The sequence below is a fragment of the Alligator mississippiensis genome, chromosome 6, assembly GCF_030867095.1.
Source record: "Alligator mississippiensis isolate rAllMis1 chromosome 6, rAllMis1, whole genome shotgun sequence".
Taxonomy (NCBI): Eukaryota; Metazoa; Chordata; order Crocodylia; family Alligatoridae; genus Alligator; species Alligator mississippiensis.
Genome location: NC_081829.1, coordinates 27297105 through 27319260, shown reverse-complemented (window position 1 = coordinate 27319260; position 22156 = coordinate 27297105). Strand labels below are relative to the sequence as shown.

The following is a 22156-nucleotide window of genomic DNA, read 5'->3' as shown; positions in this document are numbered from 1 at the left end:
GTCCTTCCTGCCAGGAGCAGCTGGAATTCATCTAACTGATGGCCCATTACTCTGGCCTTAGCTATTAGTTCATTTTCAGTATATATGGTATCTTGGCAAACATTCTGGAAAGATCTGGATAATATTACAAGGGTACCTGTAGATTTCCAGTATCTGCCACAGGGAAATCTTTATGTTGTCAAAGCTTTTCCAGGAGTCATTCAAATATAAGATAAGGGGTAGCTACCATTTTTTGATTTGCCCAATGATGTTGAATAGCAGCACTGTAGATTCTCTTCCGTACCACTGTACACGAGTTTCCTTGGGCCTGCCAGCAGAGTGATCCCAGGCAAGTTTCTACAGTCACACAATTGTCTACCCCTAGGTAATTTTATGATGGTGTGTTTTCTCCAGGCTTTCAAGTTGGATTTCTCCTCCATACTCAGTAGAGGAGTTGCTATAGCATTTTCATGTTTTCTTCATTGACTGTTTTGAGGAGATCTGCAGTTACTTATCCTGGCCTGCTGCCTTATACTTCTTTAGTTTGTTGACAGCTGCTTTGAGTTCAAACAAAGTGATTTTCTTGCAGTTAACATCAAGTTCTTCTATCCTGCCTATATTGTTTCAGGGAAGGCTTGTTTAATATAAAGAAAAAATGCTTGACCCATCTTTTTATTTGTTCTTCTGTCTTGGTGAATCTATTTCCATGTTTGCCTTTTATTGAACCATGGCAGCAATGACCAGCCACCTGCAAGCCTTTTTGTGGTTTGGAAAAGGTTTGTTTTATCACTTCTTTGGCATATGTCTTTGCTTCCTGGGTCTGCCTATTAATATATATGTTTGTTAGCCTGTTTTTGCAGATCATTGTACCCATTTACCTTTCTACATGTATGTCTTTTGCTCATTATAGTCCTTTTGCCCATAAGTATTGAGGAGATGCAGGTTTGCCTATTTCCTTTTGGTGACAGCATCTCATATGGTCTTGGTGACCTAGACTTCTATCCTACATTTGAAAAACCCAAATAAGTTGCTAACTGTCTTTTCATATGCATTGCTGATAGTCCCACCAACCTTTTTCTACTTCATCAAAAATGTAATCCATGACCAGTAAAAATGGCTAACTTGTTGATTCATTTTGTAAGATGGACACCAAAGTTAAATTCATTATGTCTGGAATCTTCAAATTCTATTTTTTTGAGGGGGCTATAAGTCTGGAGGTACTGATTTTTTTGGTTTTTGCAGGTAAATTTTGAAAATTCCATGAGTCAGTGGCATAACTAGGATTGGGTAACTGAAACAGCCAGCCAGGGTGCCAACCTGGGAATGCTGCAGCACCCAGAGGCTTCCCTGTTTGTGGCCACTGCCCTGTGTGCCTGGTCACACTGTTATGCCTCTGCACAAGCTGTTCTCCATTGCCACTGTATGAACAAATCTTGCAAATGCCAATGGTGTTGCTTAGACCAGGGGGGACAAACATAAGGCCCATGGAGCCATATGACCCAGTCTGTGGGTCTCTGCATGCAGCATGTGGGCTGGACCTGGTGCTGGAGGCACTGCACCATTGCATGGGGGGACAGCATGGATTACACACTGCCTGTGGTATGTAGGTTACCCAGCACTGCATGCAACACATGGGGTGGGAGTGGGGGCCGCATGTGTGGACAGTGAGCCCCAGGACTGGTACCTGTTGCATGCAGCACATGGGCTGAACCCAGCACTGCAGGCGATGCACATGGAGTCAGTCAATGAAAATGGCAATGAAAATGGTTAGGGTAACAAAATGGTTAGGGAGCTGGGGAATATCATTTATGAGGAAAGACTGAGGGAACTGGGTTTATTTAGTCTGGAAAAGAGAAGAATGAGGAAGGATTTAATAGCAGCCTTCAACTACTTGAAGGGTGGTTCCAAAGTGGATGGATCTAGACTGTTCTCACTGGTAGCAGATGACAGAACAAGGAGCTATGGTCTCAAGTTGCAGCAAAGGAAATTTAGGTTAGATATTAAGAAAAACTTTCTCACTAGGAGGGTAGCAAAACACTGGAACATGTTATACCCAGAGAGGTTGTGAACTCTCCATTCTTGGAGGTTTTAAGACCCAGCTAGACAAAGCCTTGACTGGGATGATCTAGTTGGGGATGGTCCTGGTTTGAGCAGGGGGTTGGATTAGATGACCTTCTGATGTCCCTTCCAAACCCAATTTTCTATAATTCTATGACTCTATGCTCCTGGTCCGGTCTAGGCCAGCCTGCAGACCAGACCAGAGACCCTCATCTAGCCTGCAGGTTCAGATGAGCTTGATACCCCTGGCTTAGCTCATCCCTGGTATTCAATCCATCCCTGACAAAGAAAATGACATGTTGTGGGACTCCACTAATGATGTCCTATAAGCAGTTACTTAAGTTGTCTTTGCTTTCTTGAGTTCATGCAGTCACTCATAAAAAAAGCACCTCCTTTTACTCCACATGAGGTTAATTTTCTTGCTATTCTTCAATTTGATAATATGTTTTTATGGCTGACTTACTCAAGGTGAGCATGTCAGTATCATAACTTTCTATCTGACTTACGGCTTGAGCAGATTTTCAGCTTACAGCATTGCACACTCATTTTAGGAAATTATATGTAATACAGAGTCTGGAACAGCAGACTCTTAAGCATATGAGCTTCTTGCTTAGGTAAGGTTTAGCTAGAATCTTTCATGCGGATCCCTTGAGCACTACCCACTAGACCCAAAGATCTTAGACTGAATTTGGCAAAAATGTTCTTTCATTTTCATGATGAGAAACTGAGCCTGCTGAAACCACTGGTAAGAATGTTCTAATCTCAGTCACATTAAATGCATGTGTACACACAAGAACAAGCATTAAAAAAACTATACGTGTTATGATCACTGTTACTTAGTGATTCAAATATAGTCATGTGCTGAAGAAACGCCTGTGTGCTATTTAGGAACAACAGAAAGGGGGCAAAGCTGCACTGATGAGATAATGGGTAACCTGACCTAACTTTTCTTTTCCATTTCTATTTCTCGGATCCAAGAAACAATTTATGCATTCAGGTAGTATCATACCTAATTTCAACAGGATTTAGGCACATACTGAAAGTTAATAATAAATTTAAGTGTTATGCTAAGTAGGGATGAGTTTTGGGCCCAATTCTTCAGCCTTAACTCAGGTAACACAATTTATCTTACAAGAGATTATTACTCTACTTATTACTGCACAATTAAGCCTGTGATTCCATTTATAAAGTTCCTTTGCTCATGTTTCATGTAAGTTAGAAAAAGTGGAGGCACTCTACAACTACTACTTAGTGAATCTGAAACCCTTCAGTATATAATTGTATATCACTGCACTACATGAAAGTTACAATCAACAAGGGAACTTTTGGACTTACTTGCTTTTGGCTTACACTGAGACATTTTAAAAACAGGCATAGACATAACATCCTCATTTTTTAGGGCTCATGCCAAAAAATAGTAAGTTTGCAAATGGATATTAAACTGTGCCAGATATTTTTCTTGTCTAGTTTAAAATAAAAAATTAACCCTTTATACTTTTTTTTAATGTCCAAATACCTGTAGTGAAAGCAGATGTTCTGACAAGAATGACATGATCAGAAGCATTACATTTAATTATTAACATGCTGTTTAATATTCACCACAACCTGTTTTAAAGAACAACAATGTGTTAACATTTAAGCCAGGAGGGATTTCCATGCAGTATATAGTGTATTTGATGCAGCTTGTTTATGCAACATTCTGACAGAAACAATTAATCTCGTGAAAACAACCACGGTATAGCATAATCACATATTATCTTTAAAGTCATAGAACACATTTTTTTCCTGAGAGAATTAACACTTGGTGAAAACACAGAATCTCAGGATTTGAATCAAAAGCCTGTAAAGAACAAAATCTATTCTAAAGAACAATTTGAAACTCTAAACCAAAAAGGGCATGTTGTATAAACAGGCAATAATAGGATAACTTCCAAACAAGAAAGTAAAGTAAGTGATCAATACCTCCAACAAATGCATCTCCAGCTCCATTGGTATCAACAATTTCACTCTGGTCACTCACTAAGACTGGAAAAGAAGTTACTTCATTTTCTACAAAGGAAGGAGAAAAGAAAATATCAGTTCTCTGTAAACGGAGTTTGGAACATGGTGAAAGTTGATCATTATAAAAAAATTAGATTCTGAACATTAGTATTCAACAACTTAAACTGGTTACTTATTCATTTTATAACTATATGTAGATAAACATGATCAAAATATTTGCTGTGAACAATTTACTCGATACATTTTCAGCTTTATTGCCCTTCTTGTCTTCTCAATTTTGAAGAAGAGAGAAAAAAAAAGCAGTAGCCCTGAGACAATGAAAAAACACAAGAAGATAAATGGACATATTAAAAGTGAGGTGGGTAGCTTTGTTAGTCTGAAGGTAGGCAGAATGTAGGACAGGATGGCACCTTTAGAGGTTAACTGATTCAGAGAAGAATGTCAGATGAAGAGATGGAGAAAAAACCCTCTCCAAAACTACTCCTTCCTGCCAGTCACAGACAGGTGATGCAATCTCTAGAACAGCCAACCTAGCCCTCCAGAAGTAGCATGTACAATAAGGAATACTTACAGTTACCTGAGTTGGAAAAGCTTAAATGAACAAGAAATGCTTGAAATAATAAACATATGGGACAAAGGAAAAAACTAATACTTGAGTTTTCTTGGGTGGGTGTTGAGGGGTACTAAAATACTAGGAAATGGCATCTCTTTAAAAATATGCATCTGTGAAAGGGCTTTAGGAACTGCTGGCCATGCTAGACTTGGTTTCAAAACCTCTAGCAACATTAACATTTCTCTTTGTAATGTCTTTCCTCTTTTGCAGCTCCCTGCCCTCTACTGGCACCCATAAGACCTATTTAAATAGGGGGATATAGAGCATCTGCACCAATTCACTGCCACACCACAACTTAATATAATTACACCACTTAGGTATGATAACTTTAGAGTTCTAGGGTTATAAATTTAATATATGCCACTAATTAATCAGCTAGGGCTTTCCAGGTGGCAATGTCATAATGACGTGATAAAAATATAATTACCACCTTGTCACAATACCTTGTTAAAGTGTAAATTACCCCTGTAAAAGAGCCAATGGAAGTTCTGCCTCTGGTAGTCAGTTCACATTAAAACTGTCTCAGAGCAAACAGATTGTCCTTTGGCAGACAGTAATGATACCGAAAGAAAAGCCTGTCAGCCAGTGAAATTGAAAACCATCAGAGCTGTCTTCTCCCTTTAATTTTTGGTAAAAATAGAAGTAACATAACAAATAGTTTTTACAATATATAAAAGTTGCACATGTTTAATTTTTCTATTATCCAGTTAGAAAGTAGATCACAAAAAGGTACAAGGTACTTGTCCAACACACATTTGCAAACAAGAAAACTCAGGTTGGGAAGAGTACATAGAATTCTCAGTCTCAAATCAGGCAAGCCTGTGTACGTTGAAGAGGGACCAGAAGGATTCTGGTTTCTGTGAAGTGCAGTGTATCAGCTCTACTGCTCTTCACCATCTGCTACTAAGTGAACCAGGCAGATATAATGATGCTGCCTCCAGAGGGAACTGTTGGCTGGCCCACCAGGAGGGGAGGGGAGCATTAGCAACAACCATCAGTGAAAGGCAAAGGAAAAAAAGAAAAGGGTAATGAAGAAACAGAAGACAAATATTCCAATTAAAGAACAGTTTTTAGTCCGTACTCAGGGCATCCTCTCTACACTGTTATTAGAGCTATTTAGAAACCTACTCTTCAATGCTGTGTTGTACTCATACTGTAGTTTGCAAGAGCCAAGCTTTTTACACCTTAAAGTACTTTTAACAGGTTTCATTTGAATTGGAAATCAAGGAACAAAGATCTTGTATTGAACTCTGCCAGGAAAGCAGTGTGTATTCATCCATTTGATAAGGAAGGATAACACATTTTGCTCTAGATTATGCAAAAACAATCAGTAAAGTGATAAATCTATTGAAGTCACACTGCAATAAGCCAATCTGTTTTGTTGTTGCAGATTCTCCTTCTCCAAGTGCGCGCGCGCGCGCGCACACACACACACACACACACACACACATGACCCATATTAACTATATGTACATACATGCTTGCTTGTATATGGATATGGATATGGGTATATGTGAACAGAAAGGAAATAATGCAGAGGGGTTGTATTTCAAATTAGATAAACAAGCAATGATCAGGATTAAACAGAATTCTCTATTCAAGCAAACTCACATTAATAAAAACTTAAACCATCACCTCCTTTTTTTTTCCTGCTGCATCTTGATTTCTTCCTTAAGTTCCCTCTAGAATTCTTAAGTATACATTGTATTTACCCACCCCTGTTCTATTCATTCTGCGCTAGATATAACAACAGGAAACTGTGAAATATTCTAAAAAATAAATGCACCAATGAATTCAGTCATGATGATATCGGTCTATTTCACCATTTACAGTTTTCTAGCTCTATATGGGTCATCCATTCTGTTCTCCCTGCTTCTATAACTTTACATAATTTCCAGTGAAGTGAGACAGGATGATGAGGTTTCAGAAGTGGTTATCATAGTTCTGAAGTATGTACTACTTCTTTGTAAAGATGCTGATACTTATACAGACTAGAGATGTTCAATACAGCAAATGAGTTTTCCTATACACACCGCTATTAACATAACAAAGTCAAACGCCTCCTTGGATCTACAGTGCTATGCTGTTCCCTGTTTGTTTAAACCTACTGTTATCATCATTAACAACATATATGAAAATACACTGATATGATCTTAAGGATTTTTCTTTAACCCACAAAAAATTAAGTCATTTAGAGTTAAGGCTCCCAGTAATTTATTTTGCTATGCTCATGCAGCAGCATATGTGATGTCTAACATCACTCACTGATGTGAGGGCTTTTTAATAACCAGGCACAACAAGGTGAATTAAGGATGAAGCAGAAGCCTCCATTCTGAAATTCCTTGCTTTTGTGAGTTTAATGTTACTTTAATTTCATTTTTGCGTGTGATCTATTACATTACAAACCTCCCAAATCCATCATAGTGAACATTGAGACACCTTGGCTAAGCACTGGTCATCAGTGACCTTGCTTTTCAAAGTCAGTTCTGATTTCATTTATCATTCTGAGAGTTTATGAAATAAAGAATAATTACGTAAGTGTTTTGAAATCCAAGTGCTACTCCTCTGGGCATAACATCCAGTGTGCAATTTTAAAGTAACAAATATTGTTTACGGTAAGCACATTTAAATACAACACATCCTTTTGAGCATTATTTCTTGAAAAGCTAGGATTGTGTGTGTGTGCAGTGTAATTTGCATAATTAAACAAAGTTTGATAAGTGAACACCACTGAAATCTGAGTTTTAGGGCTTGATTCTGACTTTACACTGGTGTAACCCTATTGTCTTCAACTTCTTATTTAGACTGATAGTTTAAGTGTGATCAGTATCAGATTATTAGTGGACTGTCCTCATATGAAAACAGGGTTGCATCTTATAGAGTAACCAAATAAGAGATGTATAGCATGAGGTTTTTGAACCCAAGCTCATTTTATCAGATGCTGTCATCTCATATAGTGAAGACACTTGGTAACAGAGAGCCTCCGTGGTAAACCCTATTTGCTCTTAACTGTTGTAGTAAGCACACAGGGATACGGGATTCAGTTTCCTTTCTTTAGGAAAAAAACATTGTATGCAGAGCTGAATGTATTTTTGCAGGTACCATGGAGTCTGGAGGTAGAGCTGGAGAAAAATATTAAAACAAAAATATCCTTCCTCTAACACACACAGATAAAAGTTCTCAAATGAACGCATGACGCCAGCTGAAAGACTCAAACACTGATGGTAGCTGCAAATACAACAGGTCTGTCTTTAAACCAAATTAGAATCACAGACTACAAGTCTACTCTTAGTACAGTAATAAACACCAGCAAGCAATCATTACATCCAATTAGGCTGAGTACTTTCCTTAACTGGGTCATTTACCAGTCTCTCTTGCTCTTAAAAGTAGATTAAATGTGTAAACTTACATTTAATTACGTGTAACAGAACTCTTATGGGCGACATGTCACAGTGCCCTTAACTTCCTATTAAAAAAAGGGGGGGGGGGAGGGAATAAAATGCAAAAATATTACCTATCTACTTCCTAAAATAATCATCTTTAACTCCATGGGCCAATATGGAAAACACAGATACTGACAGGGTGGGAGCATATATTCATATTTATTTTGTGAACTTGAACTTCCTAAAATAAGAACAACTCTAAAAAAGAATCCTTCCCCCTGACCCCAATTTTCTTTATATTGGTGCTATATTGGTGGAAAAGAAGGGGAGAAAAATATGAAGAAAACAGAACCTTTAGGCCAGAAACATATCAATGGCTCTGGGCAGCTATGGTGGGATGAAGTAAGAAGATAGGGGGACGAGTATAAGCTCCACAACATCTGGGCAGAACCTGAGCTCTCACCCTTTTCCAGACTCCCACAATATCCTTCCATCTAAGATATCTTTTAAACAAAAGATAAAAAATCTTGTTATCTTTTAACAAATCTTTTAAAATCAGCAGAGTAATAGCATTTTCTCCCATTTTTGTTACAAGAGAAGTCAATGTCACTGCTGCCCTCAAGACAAGAATATAAGTATTATGTAACTCAAGTGGATACTGTCATACCCACGTCAATATCAGCATAGTGATGTCCAAAGCTATAAAGGATCCACAGAAATGGCACAGTGCTCTAATCTTCTGGTAAGACATACTTCACCTACCTATAATGACGGTCTTCAAACCTGGCAGGCTTGTTCCAAGGCAAATTGATGGATATTCATGCATATACAATCTGGGGCTTTCAGATGCGTGCTCTACATGGACTTTACAGACTCCCTGGCACTTTTTTGAGTAAATAGAAGTTTGTGCTATTCCTTGCTAGCACTTGTACTCTTTGTCACTAATTTTGATCAGTGTGTAGACTGGTGCTATAGCTGTACAGGGCTTAATTCCCTTCTCACTTCCCTCAGTGTAAATTAGGAGCTTGTTTGTGCAGGTCAGCATAATTAAATTATGCAGTTATAGGCTCATAATTTAAGGAGTGATTTGGGATCCTACCAGTAGGTTAGAAGTACACAAAAATATAAAATGAGTATTTTATTAACACTAGCTTTTGGGGGTTTTGTTGCAACCCACAGATACAGCTAAGAATGTTATGAATAGATCAATCTGAGATTGCAATTAAAAGTGTTGTTAATCGTAGTTACCTATTGATCTCATTCAGCTCTTGCCATAATTATTGTAAACTGCCTTACAGATGTGTAGTACAACATGAATGGTAACCAAATAATAATGAAATAATACCAACAATAATATGGGAGACTGCTCTACTGTACTAATATGCCCATTTACAGCTAGCTTAGGAAAAGGCACAGAGTATAGCTATGCTGCCTCAGGAGCAAGCCCAGTTTAGCCCTGCTGGCTGGCATGTTATAGAAAGAAAAGAAATGGAACCAAGGGGCTGCCTGCTCCATGACCCACACCTCAAACATGAAGCATTGGTTGTGCAGAGCCCCTTTTCCCCCTCTGCTTTCCCCTTCACCAGGTATGCAGAGCTGAAGCAGGGAAGCTATGCAAGGACAATCTCCCTGTATCCTTGCTCAGATATATAAGCTACCTCTTTGTCTGGTTCATAGTGTATTATTAATGGTGTCAAACGGAAGTCACATTCTGATTCCTAGGGCGTGTCCCCATGAGCAGGAACATGCATTTTTCTAGGGTCAAACAGCAGTGGCACATATTGTGCCGCTGCTACCTGTCCCTGGGTAATGCCCATACACATGCACTCTGGCACACGGCATCTTTTCCCGAGTGGGGTAGGGGAAGCTTGGGTCCAGCAGCCTTACCCAGGGTCCTGGGGCCCTCCAGGAGCTGCAGCCACAGCAATCATGCAGCAGGGAGCTTGCCTGGTAGTTGGAGCATGGCTCCAGCTGGCCAGGCTCCAGTTTTGGGTGACATGCTGCTGTCACCTGTGCCACCCCATTTTTTTTAGGCGCAGGGTTTTTTGACACCAGGATCTACATGAGTCATTAGTAATTCTGTTAAAATTTTACTATTGTTGCAACCTGATGCAGAGGGTCTAACAGTGGCATAAATCGAGAGTTAATTCAAGTTGGTGGCATTAAACTGATCTGAGCAAATCCAGAATCAGGCATAGGTCCAGTGGTTAAATTCTAGGGCCAGGGAATGCCTGCATGCATGTGGTATGTGGCATTGCAGATGGGTCTGCAGTGCCACACACTGCACATGCATGTATGTGTTCCCTGGCCCTAGAATTTAACCACTGGACCTATGCCTGATTCTGGATTTGCTCAGATCAGTTTAATGCCACCAACTTGAATTAACTCTTGATTTATGCCACTGCTAGACCCTCTGCATCAGATTGCAACAATAATACAATTTTAACAGACTCACCAATGACTCATGTAGAGTTTTTATAGACTCAAATGTGTTTCCTTTACTTTATAGATGGTGCGGGAGCCACTTAACCCTTGGCATTCTCTGTCCAGTTCACTGCCAATGTCAGAAGCAGAAGTTCTGTTTTGTTTTTTGGCTCTATATTTTTTGAACTAGTAAATAATAATGCTGTGCATATGACAGAGGAACCAGAGAAGGTTAATGGAAGATGTTACGGTTCAGCCTGTCTTAGTCCAGCTCAAATGAGATATATACTTATATAAATATATATATATATATGCCTAGGAAAAACTGCCCCAAAGAAAGAGTTGCTGAATTTTTCTGGCATGTGTCACAATGTTTAAAGTTTAGAATGGCAGTGAACTCTGTTGAAAAAACCTTCCAAGCTTATAAGAGTGCTGCCACTTGCCCGCTAGGCACGCTATTCAGTGGGAGCTGCAACTGTGCCCACTGAACTGCCAGAAAATGTACTCCTCTAAAACAGTATGGCTGTTAAAGACATAAGGTAACATTCAGAATTAAATCACTTTCCCACAGTCTCTGCCTGAACCAGGATAGAGGTTGTAGACTGAAGAAAGTAAAAGAGTGTGAAGGCTTAAGCATGAGATATTAAGTAAGAACCCAGTTCTGACCTTATACAGATAATACCCTGTTGTAACTCAAAGGACCATAATTGACTGACTGAAACAGTACATGATCAGAATGGACCTGAAGACAGAACTGAGAGGTCACAGGAAACAGACCCTAAATAATATTTTGTTACTCCCTACTGAATCCAACATTCCTTGATTCCCCAGTGTTACTCCTGTTTTAGTCCAACAGAGCTCCAAAGAAATCCATCAAGCAACACCAGCATAAAACTAGCCTATTACAGAGATGGTTCAGGCCAAGAATTAGGTGGTGATTCAGAATTTTTCCTGTACAAGTCTTTCATTTTGCACTTTGTCTTTCATTAAACCCTGTGTGTTTTGATCTGACAAATCTACAATATATTCCCCTTCAGAAGTCACAAGTCAGTGGAATAAGGACATAGGCACAGAACTATTTTTTTAAAGCACAGTTTATGCAATTATAAACAGATGCATCTGTAATGATACACATACAAAGAGACATCACAGGCATGAAGATATCATAAATGTTAACATCCAGACTTCCAATTTTCACCTGTTAGTTTAAAGAACTTAATCAGGTTGTTTAATTACTTATCTGTCATCTACAAAATCAAGGCTGTCTCTCTGCTTCAGAGAAGTGAAGGTGCAAGCCAGGAGAGGAGGACACAGATGACAGCCAGGAAAGAATTAGTATGTACCAAAAAGAAAAACAAAACCTTTAATTTTTTTATGACTAGTTTTGTCTTTTTGCCAATCTTTCTGCTTGTTCTTTTGTTTATAATTGTAAGTGTGCCCAATTGCTGGTCTATATAACTGAGAATCTGTGTGACTGATGGATGAAATGAGAAGGCACTGCTGGTCAGAACTGGTGAGAGCAAGATGAATTCCTATAGATCCAATTCACTAATCATTAATGTAATGTCATAACAGTATGGGATATTCAACAAAGGACCTCAGAACACTTTGTGGACATTCAGTAATTAACATTCAGAAGACTCTGTGAGACAGTAAATGTTATCCCTGTTTTACAGTCGTGTAAACTGAGGCACAGAAAACTTAAGGCTACCACGTGTAAATAAGAGCACTTACATATAGATCTGTGAAATCAAATGAAACTGGGTGGATTTTTTGAAGGATAATGAACATTCATAACTCTTACCTTGTGTTACTAGGTGTTGAAAAGGGGGCATCCAGGGACAAAATTCACCTAGGAGTGGAAAGCCAACAACTGGCTATGGAACAAACAGCCATGTGAACAGGACTCGGGAACAGGGGCATGTTCTATGGTAGATCTCTTTGCTATTACTTGACTCCAGCAACTAAAAATCTGCAGAAGTGTTGCAGAGTACTATTCTTGGCCAATGGGGTTAGGTGACTGTACTCCACTCACTGGGAAAGCATCTCTCAGCTCCCCAGCACATTACAATGAAGCAAATTTCAATTAACAAAGAGAGACAAGATATATAAGTCTATAGTTTATATATTTGTATATTGCCATAAAATATATCCCATTCTCATAGTATGTAGCCCAATGCAAACAATAGATGAAAATATTCTAGCTTTCAGAATACTGCAAAACAGAAACTTAAAAACACAATATTACTAGAAGGCAAAGATTTCTTAGGGTGGTATCTTTTATTGGACCATCTGAAATTGGGTAGACTTAGACAAGCTTTTGAATTCAAGACTTTCTTCCTCAAGAATGTCTTACATTCAAAAGCTTGTCTAAGTATATTCAAGTGCATAGATGGTCCAATAAAAGATATCATCCTAAGCAATCCTTGCCTCTCACATAATTTCTGGACCATCACAGCTACAACATCATTCTTGCATTACCAATATTGCTGGAACTGAGATATTAACAGATGAGATGTTTTTTCAAGAAAATATAGGTCAATATTTAAAGCAATCCCTCCCTTCTCCAACACCTATCTAAGGCATCTCCAACCCCCCCCCCCCCAAAAAAAAACCCCAAAAAACAAAAAAAAACAAAACAAAACTAGAATGCTCATTTAATTTTCAGGAAGAGCTTGTTTTCTCTCATTTTTCTTATCAAGCTTTTCCATTTTCTGTGTAGAAACCTGTCCCTATTGGCATCTGTGCATACGTACCTCTACCATTAGACTTGTAAATTTCCTCAGGTACACCTCAATTTCAGAGCACAGAATACAGAAATCACATCATTTAAATAAGCACCATGTTATATGACAGTTTTGTTTATGTTACAGAGTAATATGAGAAACACAGGTTGTCAGGAGAGGCAGGAATGGGCCCAAGGCATTTCTATTTTACTTGAGAGTCAGTGAGAATGAAAAGAAAAGTAGTGAGCATTAGGTCACTACAGAGCATTTCTGAAGGAGCTTTTTCTTCTGGGGAATTTTGTTTGGTTATATAAATATAATCAGTCTGTGGGAGAGAAAAAGATAAACTTCAGCATAACATTACTAAAAATAACCCGATACAATGTATACACTTCACAATTCAAGAAAGGGAGAGAAATATATTAGTGACCCTATATCAGTGGTTTTGTAAATCTGATTTCTGCATGGAAATGTTAATTTTTCCTAGCTTTCTTCAAAAACTAGATGTAGGTGTAGGATTTTTAAATTATATTTTTGTGCTCATTTTGTATTTGTAATTTTCCGTTGCCTTAATTAAGATCTCTCTAGATTGTTTCTTTCGTCCTCTTTAAAGAATGGGAGTTTGCTTTACTAAGTAGGTTTTCCCAGACTCTCACAGCTTTTATATCTAATAGTTGATGGCAGTATAGTGTGGGCTGAGATTTGTTCCATCTCAAAGGGCTACATTCTGCTCTCACATGTGCTAGTGAAAGTCGGGAGTAACTCTGTTTACTTCAGTGGAATTCTTTTAAATTGCTACCAGTCGAACAAAGAGCAGAATGTGGCCCCAAATTAAGGTAGTTTTCTTCACCTTAAATTAGTTGTTGATTGTTCCTTTGGTAATTAAATACAGAAAATGATGATCCTTTTTGGATCACATAATTAGCATCAAAATGCCTTTCCTTAATTACTGCTATAAATTGAATGTATATGATTTACCTTCTTTCAGATTAATTATATGTACATTTTAATGTAAATTATGCAACATTAATATTGAATTTATAGATTATTTCTTTCATAGATTCATTCAGGTGAAATAGATTCATTCAGATGCAATTGTTATAACAGCAGTTTTGACAGACAGTTTCTAGCTAGAGCTCTTGAATCATATGTTTGCATAGCAAGCCCTTTAAAGCATGGCTGTAGGATATAGGCACTCATAAAGGTAACACAACAGGTTTTATAGTGCACACACCACTGTCATTTACAGTAAACCCTGAAGCTATAAAAACCGACTGCTTGACAAAACCAAAATAACCTAGCCTAGAAGGCATAAATTAAAAATCTCCATCCTCTACATTTGCAGAACCCTGTCAAGTTTGTACCTCAGCCTGTCATTTTTAATTACTCTTCCTTTAAGGTTTTATTTCCCATGCTATTAAGTACCTGCATCTTTCAGTTTAATACTTAAAAAATAATCTTTGATCATCTGTTTTGAGCATTAAAACTACAAGAATCAAGTCTTAACCAGCTTTATGACCATTCTAGCAAATATGATCAATTATTATTAATATGCCAATCCTATGCACTCACTATACAGACACAATAAAAATATGCTCATAACCCCAAAGAGATTGCAAGACAAGTAATAAACAGTACAAAATTATGTTTTGATATAGACACTTTTCTGCTGCAGCTATTGGTTATTCTAAATGAACAGAAAAAAAGAGGCTATGGGGCAAGGAGGTGGGTATGGAAATTAAAGTAGAAAGTTATTTAATGCAAAATACAGGGCCCAATTCTCAGCTCTCTGCCCCATGGAGGGAAATAGGTTGTACCTGGTATAACTTAGAAGCATAGAAAGGATGGTAGAAAATGACAGTTATTTGTTGCTTTATAATGCAATTTATCACAAAGGAATTTGATTATGGTTTATATATAACACCTATTTCTAAAATACAGTTAAAATGGACCCTGAATCTTTTAATTGCAATCTATCAAACTCGTATTTTTAATGAATAATAAAAGCCGCCCTTTAAGATATGGAAATAAAATGAAAATAATAACTATCAGGGTACAGAGTTTACTCTTGTACCCAGTTTTCACTCATCTGATGTTTATTGTCATTTGACTCATTTTTCTTTTGTAACTACCTTTGTTGCCAGCTGATTCCTTTTGACTGTAGGGACCACTTACTGTAGAGCTTTGAATTTATCTGTAGGTTTCTGTGTAGCCTACCTCTGTAGCGCATATTTTAGATTTTTATGCTAATAGGAAGTTTGAAAACTTTTTTTTTTTCCACATAAAATGAAACTATTAGCTTGGTCGGATCTGACTGCCTGCTACTTGGTTAGTACTTCTTGGAAACAGATTAACGTTTAGAGCATTTTGCTGTTGAGTGCACCTGTCAAACTTCATCTTTGACCCTTTATTACTTCAGGTCACCATTCATCAGTTTTCTTTTCCTGATTTTCCTGTTAAAATGTTTTCAGTGGCACACATGGCATAACTGAAAGAGATAATATGTTTCCACCCATGTACACTCTTTCATGAGCAGGCACTAGGTCACATGTTAACCAACTGCAGCTCTTGTAAGAAGCATTGGAAATTCAGCACTGCTAGTCCATCTAACAAAAGTCGGGTGTTACTGTGTTGCCATAGGTATTTTGGAACCTAGGGCATGGCTCTACTCATTTTTCTTCTCTTTATTTACTTTTTAATCTCTGTTTTAATTGCTGTGTTTATTTCTTCAAATCCCTTCCAGGCCACAACCCTATTTGCTTTCATCTTCCATTTCCATGTTTTCTCGATACTAAAAGTGTGCCCCACAACCTACACATTTCTAGTGCAAACATTTAACACTTTTTGTTTAATGTTTCCAAACATCTCCTTTAGGTGCACACACAGAGACCACTTGACAGCCTTCCCCTCCCACATTAAATTAAACTCCTCATATGGTTTTTGAAATTTCCAAGCTGCCTAGTCTAATAGAAAACAAAAAAAAAAAAACCAATCTGCAGACACCAGCCAGAAAAATGACACATGAATACTTCTATCCCACAATACAAAGAACATTAAAAACAACTTGCATTATTAGCACACTACAAACTGATGGCTTAAGTGCTCACAGATGGAAGTTCATATCTGTATAGTAAATGACAGTGTGCAATAGGTATTGTAATCTATCCTCCTATAATTACACAATTATTAATGAACTTGCTGTTGATAAACAATGCAAGCATTAGGATATTAAATTTTTTACAATTAAGTGACTAAGAAAGCTGTTTATCGCCTTCCGTTATACCCTCCGTTAATAAGATCGTCGTTGCAGATGTTCATGTATGCTGCATTGATGTTTAATGGTGCATGATGCTCTAGGTGGTTCCCATAACCTTGCTTTGTCTACTATGAGCTGACTCAATTGATATGATAATAGAGAAAAGAGGTCTGAAACAAGCTGGGCTGTACTGGCACAATTTGCATAACCTTTAAATTTGCCATTATTTGATAGCCAACTGCTCCTAAACATTCTTGTTCAGTTGTCACTAACAACAACATACTGTACAAACAGTACTCTGCAACTGATGAGGCTGGTGGGGGAGAACTATTTATTGCACTTCTGTATTAAAATCAGAAAAGGTATTCATTATCAAATTTCTATAGTCTGATAAAAGAGTTCTGCCATTTCATCCTGGGATCAACTGCATTTGTCAGCTGCATAGACCAATATCAATTCAGGTTCACCGTACAATGTGTAGTGTCAGATTTCAAGTGGTACAAATATTTGGTTCTGTTGGCTATCTCTGTGCTGCCTAAATCAAACTAAACTAAATCAAAGTAGCAGTAAAAAAAAATCAACATGATTAGGCCATGGAACATTCAGTCTTCTTAAAAATGATTGGATGGATTGTTTTTAAACAAACAGTATTATTACTGTTAGCCCATTGTGCTTGTCCAGGGCCAGAAAAGTAATTTTATAAAAACTGTGCCTTTATATCCAGCTTTCTGCTCCCTGTTTTTCAAGGCATGCTTATTCTATGACAATGATAAGTATCAACTGCTTTGAGCACTGCATAGGGCATGCAGTTATGAGAGTAAACCTGAGTCTATTTTGACTTCACCTGAGTCCATTTTTAATTCTTCAACTCAATTATTGATTCAATTGTTAATTAAGCATCAATTACAGAGACTACACTGCATAACTGAGAAGCCCATACCTCAATTGCACCTTTATTTTGCCTATAATCTAACTCAGAGTATCAAGATTATTGATATGTGAATGACATATTATCACAGAGTACCTTCTAAAATGGAATTTAGAGTTATTCCCACTGTTTTACTTGTAATATTATGAAAGCTGAAGAATCAAATAACTGCAAAAACTGACAACTGCACAAGCTCAAATGCCTGAAAATCTAGACATTTTCCAGGTTTTTGGAGTAAGCCTTCCCTCATATTGGTGCTGGCTTTAGGTATGTTGATACCCTAGAAAAAGGGTTATTCATCTGCCCCAAAACTTAGTCAGGGGTCTCCTCTGACTCTTCTATTTTTCTATTTCTTCCACTCTTTTTATTTTTAATACTAGTCACCCATCTCTGTACTGGTTGTCAGGGAACTAGGAATTTTTCTCCTTCCTTGTTCCCTTCTTCCCACAGTATGTTACCTGGGGCTGGATGCCAGAACACAGGCATTTTTGATTAAATGGTCACTTCCTGCAGGGGATTTCCTCTTTTAAGTCACAGCCCCCATCTACTTTCTTCCACTCCTATTCTGTACAACTTTATGGTGACTATTTTAGCTTGTGAAAATTAGAGGACTGAAGATTTAAGTTCCATCATCTATGGCAAAAGCATGACACAGATAGCTACAATTTAAACTTTCCTTCACTTTCTCACTCAGCTATAATCACACGATGGGAACTAAAATCTCTAAATTAAAGATGATAAGACTATCAGAGTCTGTAGGGCACCTTCTAAGCAAAGACTGTGCTGTTCAAATTCCTTGTGATGATTTGTTATGAAGTGAACTGCTATCTAATATAACAAGGCTAAAATTGCCAAAATAGTGAGAAAAAAGCTCTTCTACATAAATGTGCTACCTGGTCAAGCTGTCCAGGTCTCTGCAATTCATTTGTTAGAGACTACAAAAAGTATACCCTAAGGTAAAATGTGTTACAGTCTTTCATACATAAAGCTCTCTCTGTATAACCTCCAGGTGCCTATAAGGAGTACATTAGAGAATATAGACAAACTGCAATATATATGAAGATGAATGCAGGCACAGAAATAATTAAGATACATGAATATTTTAAGTTCTTGATGGCTGTAATTAATGCCCAATGAAGGTAATAGGTGTCTTTTCATTGGCAAGTGGACCTTGGATCAAGCCCCAGAGACAATAAAAAATGCTGTATTTCTTGCATACATTCCAACCCATAACCCATGCTTCATTAAAATGCTAGTCTTTATACCTTAATGCATGTGAGATATCAAAGTATGGTTCTTTGGCTGGGCTTAAAAAATGAGCAAAAGCTGTAACCTATTTTATTTCAAATTGATCTTGCAAAATACACAGCAAAATGTTGCAAGTTTTTATGATAGAATGTTTCACATTCATATCTAAATTGCAGTGTGGTCCGGGCTGCGGTAGTTACTTGGGATGTTTCCAGCAATACTAGACACATCAGTAAAACAATCATTATTTGTAAACACACACACACACACACACACACACACACTAATTTGCCATCCACCCAAAAGTTTTTTAACTTTGAGATCTAGAGAGCAATGTTTCATACTATGTTCAGATTCTTGTGTCTTTTAACACATCTAAGCCCAGCCAATAGATTTAATCACCGATAACTAGAGTTATAAGTTCAAACTGGCCTTGACCTTGGGCAGTATGACATTATCAGAAAGCCATTAATGGTCTGAAACTAAAAGAAAAGCTCATTAATAAAAGCAAAACCATACAAAGGTAAAAAAGGAAGTTTTATTAAAAGTATTGATCATGACCCAGGGCACTACAGACATTGATTTTTCTGCATCCCCACAAGAAAAAAAATGTTAAAGCCAACATATTATCGATCTATTATGAAACCTGCTGAACAAGTTGGCTCTTTTAATTCCATACAATGAAAAATAATCAGACAGAACTAGTGGAAAATGAAAATATATTTCTAAAAAATATGCTGTTGAATGCAAGCATATAAGCACAAAAAGTGTAACATCAGATTAATATAACAGAGGATCATCACATTAATTTATGTGGTGTAAAGATGAGCAAAAGGGGAAAGCCACACCCCACCAACCTCCCCCAGCTTTCATTTGTTACTTGAACTATGATTTGAACCCAAGTATTTGGAGGTGAAAGGATCATGGCACAGTAACCCTCTTAATCACCTGCACTACGTTTCATTTTATTAAGCTGCAGGTCATTAAAGAGAAATGGACTGCATGAGATTCTGAATGCTGCGACAATATAGACAATATATATAAATAATTATAACACTTTATTTTGCATATAGACATTTAATGAAAAAATATGAGAGAATATTTGCACATTAAATATGTCAAACAACTTTTTTAGTTTGTCTTGGAGGGTTTTTCCCAGTTTCTTTAAAAACTTGGAAAACTACAGCCAAATAGCTACACTGAAAAAAACATTGAGGAAAACAAAATGAGAAAATGCCAACATTTAAAATGTTTATACCCTGAATAAGGCAAAGGAAATTTGGAGGTGGTTATATAAATAAAAACTTTATCAATTTTACAGACAAGACAGCCAGCTTCAAATTGCAAGACTGAAATTTTGACATTTCTAAAATTTTGAGTATTTAACTCTGTCATCTTACCATTCTTTTCAATATGTGCCTTTTAAAAAAAAAGTAATATTACAGCATGAGGCCCCAGAGAAATAATTTCTGTACTAATGATATATGTATGTGTACTTTCTGACCCTATAACCTAAGTGAACCAACTGAAGGTGTGAAGTCAATGTACATAAGCTCAAGTGTATTAAAACCCTTCACGAATATTTTCATTAAGGACTAAAGCAGTCTTAGTTTGCTGTAGAGGAAGCCGTAATCTTCAGAAGATTAGGCTACAGCAAACTAAGGCTGCTTTATTTCTAAATGAGAGCATCCATTCAAAGGGCTAACACATTTTAATTTACATGCACTCACTTCCCTCCTGTAGTGGATTTGCCTTACATTTTTTTTAGGAACAGATGTTACCTCTGTGCCACCATAAACATTTTTATGGTGAGCAACTAGACGTTCCCACCCTTTGTTGCGCCACATCAGAAGCAAATCAGTGGCATGACAAATAATAGTAATACATTGTGCCGTTTTATTGTGGCAGACATCTATTAGTTCTGTGACAAGAGTGCAGACATCCTTAGCTGCTTGCACTCTCCATCTGCCCTGAGCAGATGCTCTGGGGGGTTGAAGGGCTGATCCTGTGCATCTCAGGAATTTATGTGCAGGACGGCATTACTGACTCCCAAACATGGGAAGTCCCATAGAACTACTTTTCAGGGTAGAGCCGTACCATAAGCTCTGGGAGTTTCAATTTACCTTTCTACCACTTTACAAGATTGGTGAGACATAATTCATGAAAGGCTGAAAGCCTCTTTTGAATTACTTGACTGGAAAGTGCTGGAAAAGTTAAAAGATTGTATAAAGGTAAAAGTATTGTACATTCTTTGAGATGCACTTGTTAATATACTTACAACAAAAACATCAGTGTTCAGGAACTCAAGTTTTAACAAAGTATTTGTGCTTTCTAGTAACATTCTCAAACAGCCTCTGTCACAGAATGAGACCATATTGTTATTATCCTGGGAAGTGCCAATCACGTGCAGGTATCACTAGTCTTGTAATTCATTAATACACAATTCCAGAATTTCCTAATTAATTTATTCAGGGTTACATCCAAAGTATCAGCATTTAAAAATAAATAAAAGAGAATAATTTAAGATGTGGCCTTTGCAGCATTCTATGTTATTTTATATCTCTTTATTGACTATTCATTTATGTTATTTTTTTCAGATCATAACAATATTTACCCAGAAAAACTTTCATTTGCTATATTTAACACAACATTTTTGAAATTTTAGTTGCTTTTTGAACAGGAAAAAAATGTTTCAATGACCTAAAAAATGTGTATAAACTATGACACAATTTTAACTGATCATTTGAACACCCAACAATTCCCAAAGACCAGCAAGCCTTCAAATTGTATGCAAGCCTCATACAGGAATAGGGAATGATAAAAGGGTTAATCAGGGTTTTTTGCCTTTGCAAGGGTAAGTATGAAATTCAAAACAACAGAAGAGAAAAGAAAACTTTGGTGTGTAACTCAGTTGAGAATACCAAATGCAAAGTAACCTATGGAAAGATGGGATGAAAACAGATCCAGCATAAAATTTTAGCAACATCAATAGTAATAAATGACCGTTTCATAGATACACTTACTTGCAACATACTGAGCCATGTTTGTGGTATAACCTGCCATTGACCGCCAAGAGCAACTTGCATACTTAAGCACAGTTCCTCCTGATTTCCAACAGAAGTTTATTTACTACATCATACTAGGAGATTAGGCAACAACCCTTGGAGTCTTTAAGTTTCTAAATGTCTCTGAGATGTCTAACTATGGGTAATTAAGTTGAAGAAAAATTCTGAAAATATTTAAGGATGTAACACATGGTTCCAAAATTCAGGGAGCTCCATCATTCAAAAGAGAATACTTTCCAAATCTGTGACTGACTTTAAATAGAATCAGGATTTGGCTCTAACCAAATCTACACAGAACTTATCATTTCAAAACATACTTTACATTTAAACCAAATATTTAGATTTGGTTCCTTATTTGCTTATCTATGTTAACCAATGGGAATACTCACATGAATAAAAGTTACTCACATACATAAATGGTTGCAGGATGGAAGTAAATGAAAATGCTAACCTTAAAGCAACATTAATGGTTGGG

At 37.2% G+C, this 22156-nt stretch overlaps 1 protein-coding gene across 3 annotated transcripts in view; it reads right to left on the bottom strand.

The window, feature by feature from the left end:
- ADK (adenosine kinase) overlaps positions 1 to 22156 on the bottom strand; it is a 586810-nt gene that overhangs the window by 25924 nt on the left and 538730 nt on the right. For all 3 annotated transcript variants that reach the window (XM_006273786.4, XM_006273787.4, XM_014601449.2), the window contains exon 10: positions 4000 to 4086. In XM_006273786.4, coding sequence (XP_006273848.1) covers positions 4000 to 4086 — 87 coding nt within the window. The remainder of the gene's footprint in view (positions 1 to 3999; positions 4087 to 22156) is intronic.